This window comes from Astyanax mexicanus, chromosome 7 (genome assembly GCF_023375975.1).
Source record: "Astyanax mexicanus isolate ESR-SI-001 chromosome 7, AstMex3_surface, whole genome shotgun sequence".
In the NCBI taxonomy this organism is placed as follows: domain Eukaryota; kingdom Metazoa; phylum Chordata; class Actinopteri; order Characiformes; family Acestrorhamphidae; genus Astyanax; species Astyanax mexicanus.
The window spans coordinates 47,154,079-47,171,746 of record NC_064414.1 but is presented as its reverse complement, the minus strand read 5'-3'; the positions used below and the strand labels follow the sequence as shown (position 1 = coordinate 47,171,746).

The 17,668-nt window shown below is 41.6% G+C and overlaps 1 protein-coding gene across 1 annotated transcript; it reads right to left on the bottom strand.

Annotated features, from left to right (window-relative positions):
- Positions 1-24: 24 nt before the first annotated feature.
- Positions 25-11,139, bottom strand: clgn (calmegin). The gene is made up of 15 exons (XM_007253696.4): positions 10,980-11,139; positions 8,718-8,894; positions 8,191-8,264; positions 7,594-7,652; positions 7,011-7,152; positions 6,526-6,607; positions 6,206-6,398; positions 5,853-6,042; positions 5,275-5,388; positions 4,788-4,944; positions 3,796-4,011; positions 3,272-3,388; positions 2,477-2,633; positions 2,247-2,383; positions 25-1,353 (listed from the first exon to the last, which is right to left on the bottom strand). The coding sequence occupies exons 2-15, from the start codon at positions 8,892-8,894 to the stop codon at positions 1,270-1,272; spliced, it is 1,899 nt and encodes a 632-aa protein (XP_007253758.3). The 5' UTR covers positions 10,980-11,139; the 3' UTR covers positions 25-1,269.
- Between the last annotated feature and the right edge of the window lie 6,529 nt (positions 11,140-17,668).

The following is a 17,668-nucleotide window of genomic DNA, read 5'->3' as shown; positions in this document are numbered from 1 at the left end:
TGTGTGTGTATATGTAAAGTGAAATTTTGTATTAAATGTTTATTTCCCAAGAGCAATGTACAATTTACAAACATATGTAAACAAGAAGCTGCCATCGTGCGGCAAAAACATGAACTAAAATCAACAGCAGACAAACAAACCGTGTACATCGCTCGAGACAAACATTTGAATTCTTAAAGCTGAAAGGGTCCTATGTGTTAAATCGACCTTGTTTGAGACGAGGGCTTGCAGCTTTATTACAGACTCCATTACACCTGGGCACTTTAGCTATAGAAGTATCTATATGGATTGTATCCTGAAACCACATGCATTTACACTAGGTAGTCTAATGCACCTGCAGTTACCCTCAGCCGCATCCTGTGCTGTGTTAAAGATGGTTGCAATCTTTTAATTTGCAATTTTACATTTTTCATCTCAGGTGTATCCAGTTATAATCCAGATTCTCAAGATACATAAAGTGACCAGGTGTAAACAGTCACTGAGGCTGTAATCACACAGCACCCAATCATGTTGGGTCACACTGGTGAGATAATTGACTACATCAGTATGTAAATCTAGATGAAAATCTAGATGAAAAGATATGCTTTAAAACACTGATTGCCAAGCTAAACACAGTGTGATCAGATGCTGTGTGAATACACTTCCAGCAGTACATCCCACAAGCCATGCTCTCCTTCTTTATAAGCAGAAACTTTTTTTTTCTCTACACACTAGAAAGCGAGACGTTTATGCTCAAACCAATTCAAATCCATTGCTTTCCAAATAACATACGAACAATAAATATATTCAGTGCGCTTTTTTGATCAATAACATTAAAACATAACTTAAAACAGAAATAGAACTGTCGCTGACGTCTTAAATAAGTTAAAGAACAATTTTTTAAACAACTATGAAATGTTATTTGAGGTGGTTTCCTTCTAAAACACCCCCCCCCCCCCCCCCCATCATTTGTGTATCACAGTACTTAAACTATCACTAGCATTTGTAAAAACTGGCCTCAATGCTACTCTGTCAAAAAATAAGAGGAAATACAGCAGGAAATCTGTTTTGATTGATACAGCGAAATCTCGAAAGCAACCAGTAGTAAGAACTACCATCAGTAGAGAGGAAGACTGGAAGGAGGAGCAGGAGGAGGAAAAGCTCCAGTGGAGGGAGGAGCAGGGCCTGTTGACTTTGCAAAGCCAGGGGCATGCAGCATTTTGAAAGGCAGGAAAGAAGGAAAAAGAGAGGGGAAAAGGAGATAGAGAAACTGAAGGAAAACAAGGCCTTTCAGTCCTTCCGTACTCTCCTCTTTCTCACAGCCTGTTTCTGTCCATCTCCAGTGCCCTGAATCCCCTCATCAGCATCCTTCATCTGCAGGAGAGACACAAACACAGGAATACAGATTACCCTTAAAAAAACAAGTTTGATGAGCAAAGCATTGTAAACTTGCACATTTTCAACCTGCACAAGCAGGGGTGCTTTAATTGTAGTAGGGGTCGAATTAATGATCCTTGGCCTGCCAACATTCCAGCTTTTAAATCCTTTCTAATATTAAATATTCCAGTCGAAAAAAATACATTGCAATGGAGGACTTTCTAAATAAATAAATAAATAAATAAAAAGCTTGGATAAAAACAACAACTTTGAAATGCTTCCTGTTAAATGTTTACTGCAGGTGGAGTATCTTTTCAAAAGGGTATATTAATTCCAAATTTTACAGGCTAAAAGAAGACCCATGTTGAAACCAGTACAGTTTTAACAGTACAATCGAATTGTATTCACAGACAAGAACTGTTCAATTCATAGACTCTAAAATCTAGATTTTAAAATGAATTTTTGAAAAGTGCCTCGTTTTATGTTGCTTTTATCATATTTTGATCACTGGAGATTTATTTTAAAGTGTTTTCTAAAAAACAGTAAAAATTCTTCTTTACAACTCCTCTAGTTTATATTCTCCTTGAGTATATGGCCTCAAGATTTGGGTATGTGATTTCCGGTGGAAAATGTCAAAAACAGACTTGGAATAAAAGAGGTTAACAGTGTATGTCATATGGTACAGTTCAGTATAGTATAATTATATTCTAAGCAAAAAGCTACTGGCTGAAATGTCTTTATTTTATTACTTTGATTGCATTTTAAGTGTATGCAGTCCCAAATGTCATCAACAGCAGATTTGTTTAAAGCCAATAATTAAAACAATAGTTATCTTTAGCCGTCCTTACTGAAAGACCAAAGTGATTTGAAGATTCCATCTACAGTCTTACCTCATCATCTGAAGGCGTTTCATTTGACTTGCTAGCCTGCTCCTCTTCTTCTTCCTCCTCCTCCTCCTCATCCTCCTCTTCTTCCTGCTCTCCTCCAGCAGCATCATCTTCATCCCCACTCCTGTTCTCCTTCTCTTCTGAAAAAAAGTAAATGAGGAATATGTGTGTGTTAACAAAAAGAAACAGAGGAAACTGATGAAGTGTGCAAAATGTCCAAATTTCTTACTAACCAGCTGGTTCAGCAACTTCCTCCACATTGCCTTGGTCTTCTAGGTTTCCTTTCTTCTGCTCTTCCTCTTCGACCTCGTCCTCCTCCTCTTCTTCTTCTTCAACAGCCCCTGTTTTGGATGGGTCAATCTTCTTGTAGACGTAATCATCATCTGACTTCTGCAGCACATAGACAAACATGTGCAAACATGGTAAATCGTTTTTTTTTTTTTTAATAAAAACAATACAACCATTCAGCAGTAAAGGAAAAGCACAACATATAATTCATACAATAATACAATTAATAAATAAGACAAATAAATGCAGAAAAAAGGCAATGTATTCAATTTTGGCGTTTTTAGCATTTTTGCCATAATATAAAAGCAGTTAAATTGTGTTAATGGTCCACTGGGCCAAAATGGGCCTGCTACATCACTAAGTAACTTTGGTGGCGCCAAAGAGACTACTCTGCATAAATCTGTGTGTTGAGTCCAGCTTCTCTTTCCATTTTTGCTATGTGGCTATTTATGTAAAAAGTTGCTATTATTGAATGAGTCCGATTTAACATTCCTCTCACAAAATGGAGAATATAAAAGTTTTTTCCACTACTGATCTTGTTTTTCTGCAGCATTACCAGGCCAGCTACTATATGTGTGGAAAATTCTACTGGAATTGTTACCATTTGTTTTTGTTTTCATGGTCTAAAATATAAGAATAAAGCACTGGAAATAACTAGAAAAGCTGCAAGAATGGCACAGAAATATACAATGTTTGGGGCCCTAAGGACTAGGCTTATAAAACAGTTGACTAGTGCTCACCTTAGGCCAGCAGAAGAGCACACCCAGACCAATAGGCAGACCCACAGTCAGGATATAAACTACCCACAGCCACGGCCTCTCCTCCGCTGCCAGCGTCAGCTGAGTGAACACTCCTGGCTGAAAGATAGAGACGTTGTGTAGTTAGAAAGACAAAAAGACACAAAATAAAATGAGAGAATGGCCTTTTATGCAATAAATATTAGCAATATTTGTGGGTTATACATAAATCCATTATCTATCATCACCAAGATCACCATAAAAATCGCTGTAAATGTTTAACTATTCCTAAATTGAATCCATGCATTACATGGATAAAACTGTTAACTCTACACATACTGCAAAAAATTGTAATTTATTATACTCAGAGGCATATTAAATACATATCAGTAATCCCTTGGTATTTTGTATTAAACTGTATTACTGTCAAGTAATTTTATACACATTACATATATTACATACTTATTTTCTTATTATTTTTTTCACCAGCTTATGCTACCATATGGCAGGCTGATCTGCATGTTCACCTCATTGGCACTGGCCACCAGTTTCTTCAGTCCCCAGCTGTCCGCTGCCCAGCGGTCGGCGACCTCCTTGTCCGCAGTTATGATGAAGTTGTCAAAGTAAATGTCGGAAGTCATAGACCACAGCTCTAGCCCCACGGCCCGGACCGCAGTCATCTTAAACGGCTCCAGATCCTCAAAATAATCTGGATTTAAAATCTTGCGAGGACTCCAAACACCCTGTAAACACAGACCACCGCAGTTATTTTTACTGAATTTAAGATGTAAGAAAAAACTATATCTGAATATAAACAGTGCATGATAAAGGTTTTGTAAAGACAGACACCCTCACACCTAATGTGACGTCATTATTTCTGAATAATATGTACCATCCACATGGTTCAGTCAGAATAAGTGTTTTTGTTTGGACAAAATAATTGTTATAAATAATATAGTCATTTAAGGCCATTTATGCCACTGACATAATTATACTATGATAGAATAATAATGCAAATAAAAGAGCAGTTAAGTTTTAATTAAGAATTAAAAACATTTGTAATGTAAAATGCTTTACCGTACCCCTAATCCATATCTGTTTTTTTTTTGTTTTTGAAGATTTGACTAAAGACTATGCACCATAACATCACTTAAAATAGAACAGTCATACGTGGTTTTGTTTTGACAAAATGCTGTCCCAGCAATAATTGCCTTAAACAATATTTTGTCACTTTAAGACCATTAATGCCACAAATGTAATTACACTATTACAATAATGTAATTATAAGAATAGTGAAGTATTAAGAACATTTGTATTGTAAACATTGTAATGTGAAATGTTTTAATATCCTAAATTTAGTCAAATACAAATCAAATGCAAATAATAAAACACTTTTTTCTTTGTCTTTGTTCATGTCTATTCGTAATCAGTTCGTCACATGCAGCATTTCTGTGTAACCTACTACCACTACTATTGCTAGAATATATTGACTTCTCAGCCTCTCTTCAGAAGGCAATACCTGATAGTTGGGGTTGTCTATCAGAGGGGCCTTCCACTTTCCCTTATACTTGGGGTTATTGATGGTGGGGGATTTCCACTCTCCACAACCTGGAGCCGTCTGACATGCTGGATTGGGTACCTGGGGAGCCTCCCATTCGCCATCCATCTCCTCATCCCTGAAAGAAAGAAACATCAAAATGAAATAAAAATTTGATTCTACAAATGAAAACTGTGCTTTATATCACTTTAAATAACTTTATCACATCTCTGTGGTTATGTTTTGTGACCATTATTCTTGTTGATCAGCAGAAAATTTTACCATTTCTATTTTAATCCTATTGGATTTTCATTATTTTATTGTGCTATGTCAATGAAAGCAGTTATGCACCATGAGGCATTAATCAATAAAATGGTCAGCACAGCCAATCCAAATGCTTCTCTAGTTATTGTTTATCAGGATTGCTATTCAGCTGCACAATACAGAGAATACAGAGTGTAGAGATTACCAGTCATCAGGCTTTGTTGCAGTAGGGTCTGGCACAAACTCCGGCTCTTCATCCAGCCAGCCATCCGGCTTCAGGGCATCAGGATCTGGAATCATTGCTGGAGCTTCCTCATCCCTATAGAAATACAAAGACAGAATTTAAACTCTTCAGTAACAACTTTTCCACATTTTTTTTTTTTTTGTACTGTGAAATTACTTCACACACAAAGCCTTCCTTTTACCTCATCTGGGAGTAAATACATTTACCCTGCAGTGAATACACTAATTCTACCTATGAGTCAACTTGGCCAGTTGATTGCTGTTATGAGCTTTTATTTGCATGGCAGTAATGAAGCCTGATGACAATTCACATGCTTTAAGTAAACATAAAAAAAAAACAAGTTATGAAATAGTTTTTCTGTCTTTTATGTTACATCAGGATTTAACCTTAAAATATTTAGTCATGTGGCTACAACTAGAAAAAAATAATAACATGATATTGAAAGAAAACAATAATTACACAAAAATCTAAACCAATTCTGCTCTATTTACACTTCCCAACTCCTCACTTATAGATTAAAATTACAATTCAGATCTTACCAGTCGTCAGGCTTGACTGCTTCTGGGTCAGGAATTTTAGCTCTCTCATCCCAGTCTTCAGGTTTGGTGTCTTTGGGATCATCAATCTCTTTTGGTGGGTTCACTGGTGGAATCACATCAGTCAGCAAGTTTCCTTTGCTAGCGCTGGACTGATCGATGAATATTTCGTAGCTGTTGTCTGGGTTGAGAACTGATATTAAAATATAGAGAGAAACAAAATTAGTGAAAATAAGACATTTGTAATTGCATTGTAATAAAAATAATGTAATTGCAAAAAAAAAAAAAAAAAGCATGTTTATAAGAACAAAGTGTCCATTAAACGTGTCAGAACACACACTAATGGAAGCACCCACCCAGAGTAAAAAGGTGAGTCTTCTTATCAGAGTACACCTTTCTGAGATCTGCGTCGGCTCGCTTGGCATGTTTCTCTTCAAAATCTTCATTCAAAGGGTTCTTGTGTCTGAAGATGAAGTGCAGTTTGTAGTCCTCTCCACATTTATCTGGTCCAAACATGATACTGTAAGGAGTCCGATCATGAAACTGTTCCTGCAAGACCAAAACAAGGCAGAACAAATCAGACACTTCTAAAAACACAGAAAACACATAAAACACACAATAAGATCACACACTTAAGCTACAGTTTCTGTAAGCATGTAAAACTGATTAGACTTACCAAATCCAGGTCAGGAGAGTCAGACAGTAACTTGATGTAGGCTCCTCCGCAGTCAATGCCATCCTGAAAATTGACCTCATACCTGATAATGAAACAAACTGTGGTCTTAATGAAGTTCATATATAGCAAAAAAGAATATCTTAATCTTATGATCTGTTACTAAAACATCATAAAACATTAATCATTGCAGCATTTCCTTTTCTTTTATTGTTATTTGTATTGCTAGTGCAGTGTTTATATGCCATGCAGGTTATAAGCCACTGTACAACAAAATAAACAAAAATTTACACAAAATGATATTTTGAGGTTGTGGTTAGAAAGGTTTAGGGATAATGCCAGATACTTGTAAAGCTGAGAAAATGTACAATACTGTTTATTATTATATATATATATAGAATTTTATTACATACAGCTTTAGTTTAAACTCTGTAAATCCACCCCAACAATTTCTTTATACAGCAAAGGTAACAAGGAAATCTACTCACTGGACCACAAGTGGCCTGTCCTTGAAGATGTAAGGTTTGGACAGAGGAGATGAAATGGCGTGGTGCTTGGCACGAGACTTCAGTACCAACCCCAGATCACCGGGCACTTTGTTCTCCTTTAGGGCCTCGACCTCCCACTTGCCTGAAAGCACAATGCACATCATGTTTGAAAAAGCATATTACAGACTGTTAACCTATTAAAAACCTCCAAATATATATGTAATATATGTAATTAATATATATATATATGGCTTGGAAATGGCTACACCTGAATAAATTGTAAGGTGTTAACTTATAAATAAGGTTGAACACTGGCCATGTCTGCCTAGAAATGTCTGTGCAAACAGACAAGTGACTGTGGAAGAAATCACGTTCACTAATCCCATTAGCTTTGCCTAATTCCATATATTATGCCCATGTCGAGGACAGGTGGCATTTCAGTGTATATACTCAGGTATTGAACAAACATATAGTTCCAAAATACCAACACACACATTCACATTGTAATACAATGTAATAGTATTACTGTGAATAACAGTAACATACACTATGAAGTATGAAAAAGAAGCTGTAAAAAACCCACCATCATATTTAGCAATATCTTCATCTGCATCCTCCTTCATGGTTTTAGACTTCGTCCAGCTAGAGAACATAAACACAACAGTATTAGGATGGAGACACCTTACTGTATTTTCTAAATGAAACAATACAATTTAAAAAAATCATGACATTTTAATCATTATTTATTTATTGTGATACAGACCACACAAACTGACATTAGAATATTTTGAACAAATGCTCTCATTTAATTGTGATTTTTACTAACCAAGTGCTTTATTCTCAATAAAAAAGTAGTAATTACACAAGTACTATTTTTTATAGTAGTAGTTATTAACATCATTAGTACTATATAATTGAGAATACTACACTTATGAAATATGTAGTTAATCAGTGTTCCAAGTACTGACTCTATCCATAAAAGCATACAGGCTATTAGAAAAAACAAAATTTATCACAATATGATTAGTAATACTGACCAATTCTAATACAAGCTTTTTAATGTGGCATGATTGGACACAGACAGTTACAATGATATACCCTCTCAAACCCTCTGCAAACAGATAGTAACGGATAAGTAAATTTCCAAAATACGTGGCTTGAGTGTTGGATTGTATTTTACCTGCTCAGTAATCCATCATCAAACGTCTCTGCGAAGAAAACTTCACCAGTCGGTACAGGCGTTTTGTAGGTCACCTGTGCAGTTCAAATATGTGTAAATTTGTTAGTAAATGTCACAAAAAGATCAAATTAAATCTGTACGCATAGAAGTATTTTTACAGCCTGTCATTTCAAACAAGCTTTATAGAATTTAGGAAATAAGATAATCCAAAATTAGCTAATCAAAAGATTACAGTGGTTTAGGGAGGACCCATTCTCCTTTTGTCAAAACCAGTTAATATCATTATTAAAATGTATAAAGTCAGCTTAACCATGCACTTGTGTGGGGATGGACTCGTTTTGGGTGCACTGATATAATTACTAATCTACTTTTCATTAGAAATTTTTGAAATTTCTTTTTGTTCTAGTGTGATCTTTTTTCACAGTAAAAACTTACTTCTAAGAGAAATGATTTATAAATTACATGCTTAGGTGTCCAAAAGCAGTACGCAGTACTGTATACACATATAGCTTCATTTGACCTCTGACCTGAAAGGACACATTAGCATCAGCTGTCATTTCACCGCTGTCCGCCTCAGAGTCCACGTCCCCATCCTCCACCTGAGCCTCTTCCTCGTCATCCTCATCCAGTTCTTCCTCCTGGGCCCACGTTACCATGGCAACGGACAGCAGCAGGAGACACATCCAACCCCACCGCGGCTTCATCTGCACTCCGACAAAGAGGGGAGGAGAAACAAACAAACACAAACAAAAGAATCAATTAAGGGTCTGTTCTCAGATCATATCACAGAGGGCAGTGGTGGTTAGTCAGCTTTTTTTTTTTTTCACTCTTGTACCTCCATTCCCATTTCCGTATTAATACGTAGCCTTCTCCCACTCTAAAACCATAACTGAGCTCAGAACTTTATTGGAAAATGATCTATAATGGGACATAATGTAACAGATGGATAAAACTGTGCAATTAAGACTATACATGGCCCTAATGCATGCATTCTGCTACTTTCAGTTGGATCCATTGCTGACACATATCAGAAAATCCCCACACTGCTTGTTCAGTCCCTGTTTTGTCAACAGATTTTGAAGCGTTGCTTAGTCTGCTTAGTCACTTTCTTAACAAGAAAACAAATACATTCTGAAAACAAATACATTATAGTTGAAGTAATTGTCTGTACTGTCCAGTGAAGAATTTCTATCAGATTTTGGAGAATTGATGCAGTTAGCCATTATCTGAATTTGTGAGGTAAGAAATGTGGATGATCATCTCAAACATATTAGATGGAGTTACATGATGCTTTATATCCCTTTAGACAACACTTGGTAAAATGTTTACGGTGATCTGCTCCACACATTTTTTTTTGGGATGGGAGAGAAATGATTCCTGGAAAGAAACTAATATAACTATAAGAATATACAGATTCCCAGACAAGGATTAAGTCTATACTTGGACTACACATCATTTTTAACATAGATTTTCTACAAAATGTATATATAGTTTACAGGTAGGCCTAATTTCTGTCCAAGAAACTACCAAATGATGAAATTTATACCATTTCTCTTGATGATGGTTTTGTCCCGGCTTTGGGCATTGAAAATGGCACTGATGAAAATGAGTATAAATATTATAAATACTGTGTATTATGAGATTATCTTTAAATACTGTGATATAACATTTTGCCATACTACAGCCCAGCTCTTTCAGATGATAATTAAGTAAATAAAAGGCATTGGATTTAATAATGATCATATCAATATTAGAATTATACTGTATCGACCAGAATTAAGAAATATATTGTGACAAACATTTGGCCACATCTTCCAGCTCCAGGTGAAATAAGGTCAATTAGATAAGCTAGTAAATTAAAGCTAGACGTAGATAATAGTAATTTCTTGCATGAGGAGAAAAAACGTTTTTGCAGAGCCCTAGTTGTGAAACCACAAAAGACAAATTATCTAACATCTTCACTGCTGCGTGGCTATTTTCTTTCATGAAGAAAGCTTAAGAACTGTCCAAATTCTCTCTAAATTTCGAAACTTGAATATTTGAATTTATTTAAGGAGAGGTTTTCTTCATTCTTATGGCTTTATAAGTATTTAACAAAGAAACAGAACTAACAAACATAACTGATCAACTTAAGCAACATGTTTAAGTAAAATAATTTAACACATAACCCCATAGATAAATGGTGACAGTTAAAGTAACCTAAATTTGTTTAGGATAACAGAAGGGTAAACCTAGCTAGTTAATAATAATCGACATAGCTAAGCTTTAGCTAGCCAAATTCCCATCACAGCTACCAAGCCTGAAGAACAATTATCATTTTTCTCTCTATTAAGTGAATAACATTCTTTATATACAAATAATTCGAATTATTCGTCTGTGAAAAAGACATAAACCGGTAGAGAAAACTATATTTATGAATTAAATTAGCCTGGAGCGTCTTTCCTTCGTTTTCGACTCATCACTGACAAACGTCTTTAGTTAGCTAATAGCTAGTTTAAGCCAGTTTCCTGTCAGGCAGATTTTAAACGACTTCACTGAAAATTTCATTTTTACAAATCGCTCACAATAACTTCTAGAGGTGCAGAGAAACGAACTTAAACTCCGGAATTAAAAGACATAACCCAAATATCCCGCCTGGATTAATTAGCTTAGCTCTGAGCTAAAGCAGCCTGTCCACATGCTAAGCTAACGCTGCAGCGCGAGCTGGACCAGCAGCTCATTATAACGGTAATTTGAACACCTCGCCATTTCATCTAGGCCTGTAAAACCAGGCATTTCCCAATACTCACCTTATTTATCCAGGTGGAATATGACTTTCTGCGTTTCGTTGGCTGTAAAACAGTGTTTGGATGGGTTTGTGCTGAAGGTCCACTTTGAATGAACTGAAGTGAATGGAGAAAACCCCCCTCACAACCTCGCAGCCTCTACTGCAGCTCTCAACACTGACCACAGCTGTCAAAATAAAAGTCAATAATATTTACCCTGAATTCATAAATAATGCCACACGATAGAAATAATACGCTACAGTTTACTTTGCAGTGTATGAAAATGTCATTTTCTGTTTTAATTTCAAGCACATATTTAATATGTTTAAAATATAAAATCCAAAAAACATTGAATAAACGTTAATTTGTTGGTTACGTGACATATATCTCTGAAAAAAATAAAGACCACTTCAGTTTGTAAATCAGTTTATCTGATTTTGCTATTTATAGGTTTATGTTTGAGTAAAATAAACATTGTGGTTTCATTAAATCAACTACAGACAACATTTCTCCCAAATTCCAAATAAAATATTGTAATTTATAGCATTCATTTGCAGAAAATGAGAAATGGCTGTAATGACAAAAAAAGTCAGAGCTTTCAGACATTAAATAATGGAAAGAAAAGAAGTTCATATTCATAAAGTTTTAAGAGTTCAGAAATCAGTATTTGGTGGAATAACCCTGTTTTTTAATCACAGTTTTCATGCGTCTTGGCATGTTCTCCTCCACCAGTCTTACACACTGCTTTTGGACAACTTTATGCCACTCCTGGTGCAAAAATTCAATTTAAACATTCAAACAGTTCAGCTTGGCTTAATGGCTGTGATCATCCATCTTCCTTTTGATTATATTCCAGAGGTTTTCAATTTGGTTAAATCAAAGAAACTCAACATTTTAAGTGGTCTATTTTTTCCAAAAACTTCTTAGATCTTAAAATATTGTGGCGAGCTGGCCTAATGGACGACACTCTGGAGACTCTTGCATCTTTTTCTCTATAGATTTATTCTTCTCCATCCACACCAAAAGGTAAATTCATACAACACAACCTCGCACGACCAGAGGAAAAAGAACACTCCCCAGATTTCTCCCGCTCTCTCCCTCTCCCCCAGTTCCGAACCCCGCCCCTCCCCATTCACTCTCGATCATGGTTGGCTGGCACCTGTTCTCTACATGGCGCCCCCCTTAACCCTGAAGATCCCAGTGGCGACGCCACACAGCCCCCCCCCCGAGAGTCGAACGCCCCCGTCGACTACCAATAATAACACAGTACAAAACCTCCACACATTAGTACCGAACAAACGCAAAACATCATAAACAGGGATTAACACACAAAATCCCTCAAACGCCCAGGTGGCCTCCTGGTTCGTTGGGGTCGGCCATTCTCAGTCCCAGCCGTGGCACAGTCCTCGGTAGCAGGTGTTTGTGTTGTCAGTGACGGCGGCGGCGACGGCCGCGGTGAAGGTGACCGGCTCCCGTTCAGTCCACTGTTACTCAGCTTAGGGCGGTACGGCGCTAGGCGGTCGCGGTGCACAATCATCCTCCGCCTACCCCGGCGGATCCTGTACACTACGTCTCCCAACCGGCCCAAAACCCTGCACGGTCCCACCCACGCTGATTGTAGCTTTGGGCATAGTCCCTTCCTTCTCTGTGGGTTGTAAAACCACACGTCGGCGCCCACTACCAGCGGCCCACCCACGCAACGCGTGTCATACGCCCGTTTTTGCTTCGCCCCTGCTGCCCCCTGGTTCGCCCTGGCCAAGTTGTGCACTCTGTGCAGTTTAATGCGCAAGTCGGCCACGAATTCGGGCCCTGGTTCGCAGGCGCCTTCCCCCTCAGGTGGCGCCCCAAACGCCAGATCAACCGGCGTGCGCAGCTCCCGCCCAAACATCAACATCGCGGGGGTAAACCCTGTTGTTTCCTGTACGGCAGAACGGCAGGCTAACAGGACTGTGGGCAGATGCGCATCCCAATCACGCTGGTGTTTACTAGTGACCATAGCTAGTTGGGTGGCCAGAGTCTTATTAAAGCGCTCCACCAACCCATCGCCCTGCGGGTGTAGTGGAGTGGTACGCGTTTTCTCTATCCCCAGTAGCCTACATGTCTCTTTCATCACCTCTGATTCAAAATTTCGCCCCTGGTCGCTGTGCAATGTCTCCGGAACCCCAAAACGACAAAAAAATTCATCCACCAGTTTGGTTGCCGTGGTAACAGCACTCTGGTCCTGTACTGCGTACGCCTCCGGCCATTTAGTGAAATAATCGATAGCTACCAATACGAACCGATTACCCGCCTCCGACAACGGGAATGGACCCATTACGTCGACCGCCACCCTGTCCATCGGACACCCGGATTGCATCGGCACTAACGGAGCTCTCGGTGCTCGCGCGGGCCCCTTTTTCGCAGCGCAAACATCGCAGCAGTGCACGAAGAGTTCTACATCATTACGGCACCCTGGCCAGTAAAAGCGTTGGCATAAGCGTTTAAGTGTCTTCGTCACCCCAAAGTGCCCCACGCCGGTCGCACCGTGAACCGCGCGCAGTACTTCATCTCTCAGGTCCCTTGGGACCACGTACTGGGTGACGTCACCCCTGTCAGTGGGATCCTCCCACTCCCGGCATAGCACGCCGCGAACAAGCCGCAAACTACCCCAATTAGAACGTAGCGCTTTAGCCACGGGACCTTTAATCGCTACATCAGCCCAATCCGGCGTCGAGGACGCCTCCAGAGCTCGGACCGCCCACTCCATCTCCGGATCCCCTCTCTGCGCTGCCACGAACCGCTCTAATGGCACGTAGGTCTCCTCGCCTTGTTCCCCGGTTTGGAACACCGCCGCGCAATGCCCCTGCTCCACACAAATAGCCTCCACGCGCGAGCAATGTTTACACCCCACGCTCTCGCATGGCCTACGTGATAGCGCGTCCGCGTTGCCATGGCTCCGCCCCGGCCGGTGCGCAATTTGAAAGTCAAACTCCTGTAACCTCTCAATCCATCTCGCCAACTGTCCCTCTGGCTCGCGAAAGCTCATGAGCCACTGTAACGAGGCGTGGTCTGAACGCAGCAGGAATGGGACGCCATACACATACGGTCGGAAGTGTTCTAGACCGGCCACAACCGCTAACAACTCTCTGCGTGTTACGCAGTAGTTCCGCTCCGCTTTATCCAAACACCTGCTAAAATACGAGATAACGCGTTCAGCCCCGTCGTGAATTTGTGACAGGACTGCCCCAATGCCGTGATCGCTCGCATCCGCATCGACCACAAACTGCTCGTTCAGTTTAGGGTACGCCAGAATTGGCGTATCACACAAGCGCTTCTTTAGCAGCCCAAAAGCATGATCAGCTTCGCTCGACCACTTGAATTTAGTGCCGCCCTTCGTCAGCTGATGCAGCGGCACAGCAATCTCGGCGAATCCCCTCACAAATCTTCTATAATATGACGCTAGCCCCAAAAAGCTACGTAACTGTTTCAAATTACACGGCGTTGGCCAATCTCTTACGGCTTTAGTTTTCTCCGGGTCTGTCGCAATCCCCGCCTCGCTCACTACGTGCCCTAAGTAGTTCACTTTGTTTTGCAGTAAATTACACTTAGCCGGGTTCAGCTTCAAATTAGCCGCAGTAATCAGACTCAATACTAGCTCCAAATTTGCCAGAGCCGAGTCAAAGGTCGGTGCGTGGACCAACAAATCATCCAGGTACACTACGCAGGTGGACTTGGGGATACCCTCTAACACGCGCTCCATCAAGCGTTCGAATGTAGCCGCAGCGTTGCACAGCCCGAACGGCAGAACTCGAAACTGCCACAGTTCAGTCCCGATCGTGAAAGCAGTTTTTTCTTTGTCCGACTCGGCTAAGGGAATTTGCCAATATCCGCTACGCAAATCGAGTGTACTAAACCATGCTGACCCAGACATTTGTTCCAAAGAGTCGTCAATACGCGGCAGTGGGTATGAATCTAGTTTAGTGACCGCGTTTAGTTTCCTGTAATCCACGCAAAAACGCCATGACCCATCTTTCTTCTTCGTTAGCACGACCGGGGAAGCCCACGGACTTTTGGACGGCTCGATTACACCCGCTTCAGCCATTTCGCGAATTTTCTCCCGCGCCTCAGTGCGTTTAGCGAATGCGAACCGGTACGGACGCTGGCGTACGGGTGTGGCTTCACCCGTCACTATTTTGTGCTCTGCTAGGTTTGTAACCGTGCAGTCGCGCTCAGACGCCGCGAACGCTCCCCTGAATTTGTCCAACAGAGCCCATAATTGCGCGCCCTGCTCCCCCGACAGATGCTTAACGCTCCTGTCCCACAGCTCGCGCAGCGGGTCGTATTCAGAAATCGCCCGCTGATTAACCCCCGGATTGCTATCGGCCAGGACCTCCCTTACGTTCACCACTTCCCCATTAAATGACACTGTGCCCCGGCTACAGTCGATTAGCGCACCGTTCTGCTTCAAGAAGTCCAAACCCAATATGCACTCGTCCCCGATCTCAGCTATAAGAAACTCGTGTGTGAAGGAACTATGCCCGAGTCTAAACTCAGTAAATACCCGCCCCTTCAGCCGTATAGCCTCACCCGTAACTGTGACCACGGACGTGTCCCCATTCCCCTCGATAGCGCACTCGCATCCCCCGCTAGGAGCCACATCTGGTCTAAGTAGCGACACCGATGACCCCGTATCAAGTAAAGCGCTTACCGTGATCTCGCCAAATGAACAGTCAATGAATTGTCCTGCATGGTTCTTGACACGAGCAGAAGACAACGAGGAAAAAACATTTCTGTCCTGGGCCGCGCCGCTCCTCACCGGCCGGCCCCGCATCCGTTTCCCGGGGCTTGACAAACAGCAGCCCTGTGTCCCCTCAGACCACAGTTCCAGCAGACTCTTGAGCTCTCTCTCGCGATCGCGGCTCCCGTCGCTCCACCCCCAGATTGCCCCTCAGCTCTCCATGGTCCAGGGCGCCCCGACAGGATCTGCTCCGCACGTTCCGCCTCCGCTACAGCTGCCTCTATGGATACCGGATCCGCCAGCCGTACGTGCGTTTGTAGCTCCGCCGGTCTCAGCGCGTTCAAGAATTGGTCCCGAGCCAGCCTTGCCTGGACTCCCCCCGGGAAGTCTGGGTAGGCCTGCCTCACCAGCAACGAGATCTCTGATGCGAGTACTGGAAGTCGTTCACCGCTCTGCCGTCGCCGTTCCGGCAGCAGGTGTTTTGCGATGGCCTCTGGGGGTTGGCGGCTGAAGCGCGCCCTCAGTGCTGCTTTCAGGGCGCTCAGATTCAGCCTGTCCGACGGCGGCAGCTCCACCAGTACACCCAGCGCAGCGTCCTGCAAAGCTAGGCAGAGGTTGGCGGCGGTTTCGTGCTCGGACCATCCGGACAGCTCCGACACGATGTCTAATTGGGCTTCGAAGCCTGCCCAGTCGGCACCTCCGTTAAAGCTCGGTAGCCGCCAGCCTTGTGTCTTGTGTGCATTCGTGGCCAGCGCCGCTGTTGTTTGTATAGCATCGCCTCCCACATCTGTCCCGCTCCCTAGCGCATGGGTCGACCGCACCCCTATTTGGTCGGGTGGTGCAGCTGCGCAGCTTGGCGCCGTCGTCTGCTCAGCTCTCGATCTCGCGCCGGGTGGGAGCCTTGTGCCACATGGCGCCGGATCCTTCCCCGGCGCACGTGGCCCTCTTGCCTCACGCTTTGTTCTCTGCGTGCTTGTGTCCCGCGTTTCTCCTTCGTCGATCCCGTCAGCGACTGCATAACTTTGGCCCTCCGCCCTCACGCGGTGCTTCCTCCTGTATCCCAGTTCGTCCTCCAGCCGCCGAATTTCGGCTTTCACGAGTTCGGTTAGCTCCACTTCTGACACCACTGTGGCGAGCTGGCCTAATGGACGACACTCTGGAGACTCTTGCATCTTTTTCTCTATAGATTTATTCTTCTCCATCCACACCAAAAGGTAAATTCATACAACACAACCTCGCACGACCAGAGGAAAAAGAACACTCCCCAGATTTCTCCCGCTCTCTCCCTCTCCCCCAGTTCCGAACCCCGCCCCTCCCCATTCACTCTCGATCATGGTTGGCTGGCACCTGTTCTCTACATGGCGCCCCCCTTAACCCTGAAGATCCCAGTGGCGACGCCACAATATCTTTATTTAACATTGCATAAAAGACACTTACTAGTGTTGAAATTCTGACATTTAAAGGATTTGAACGGTTTGGGCTCTAAATCCGCACTCAATGTTTTCAGGCAAAATTAAGAGGAATTATATTATTGCCATTTTAAGACTATTACTTCTTCTTAAAGAGCAACAAACATTTACTCCCTAAGGAAAATACATACATTCTGTTAGAAATGCATTAAGAAACATATAAACCTAAATAACTTCATAACTTCAAAAAAGAAAAGTCAACTTTGATGTTATTGGGCTCTTCTTGCTAAGAAAAAAAAACATAATGGACAATACTGAGTTCAACAAAAATGACTATAGTCTCATTCCTATATTGTATGATAGTGTATTTTTATTACAGGCATATATCAATAAATAATAATAATAAATATTAATAAAATAAATCAAGCATTTCTTAACAAAGTTGACAGCTCATTCACATGAATGTGCATTCCTCAATACAATTATTGAGGTTGTGTTCATGTATTGTATGATAAATCGATAACGTAATCATCATGACAGGCCTATTTGTAACTACATATAGTAGTCAAAAGTTAAAAGTTTGGACA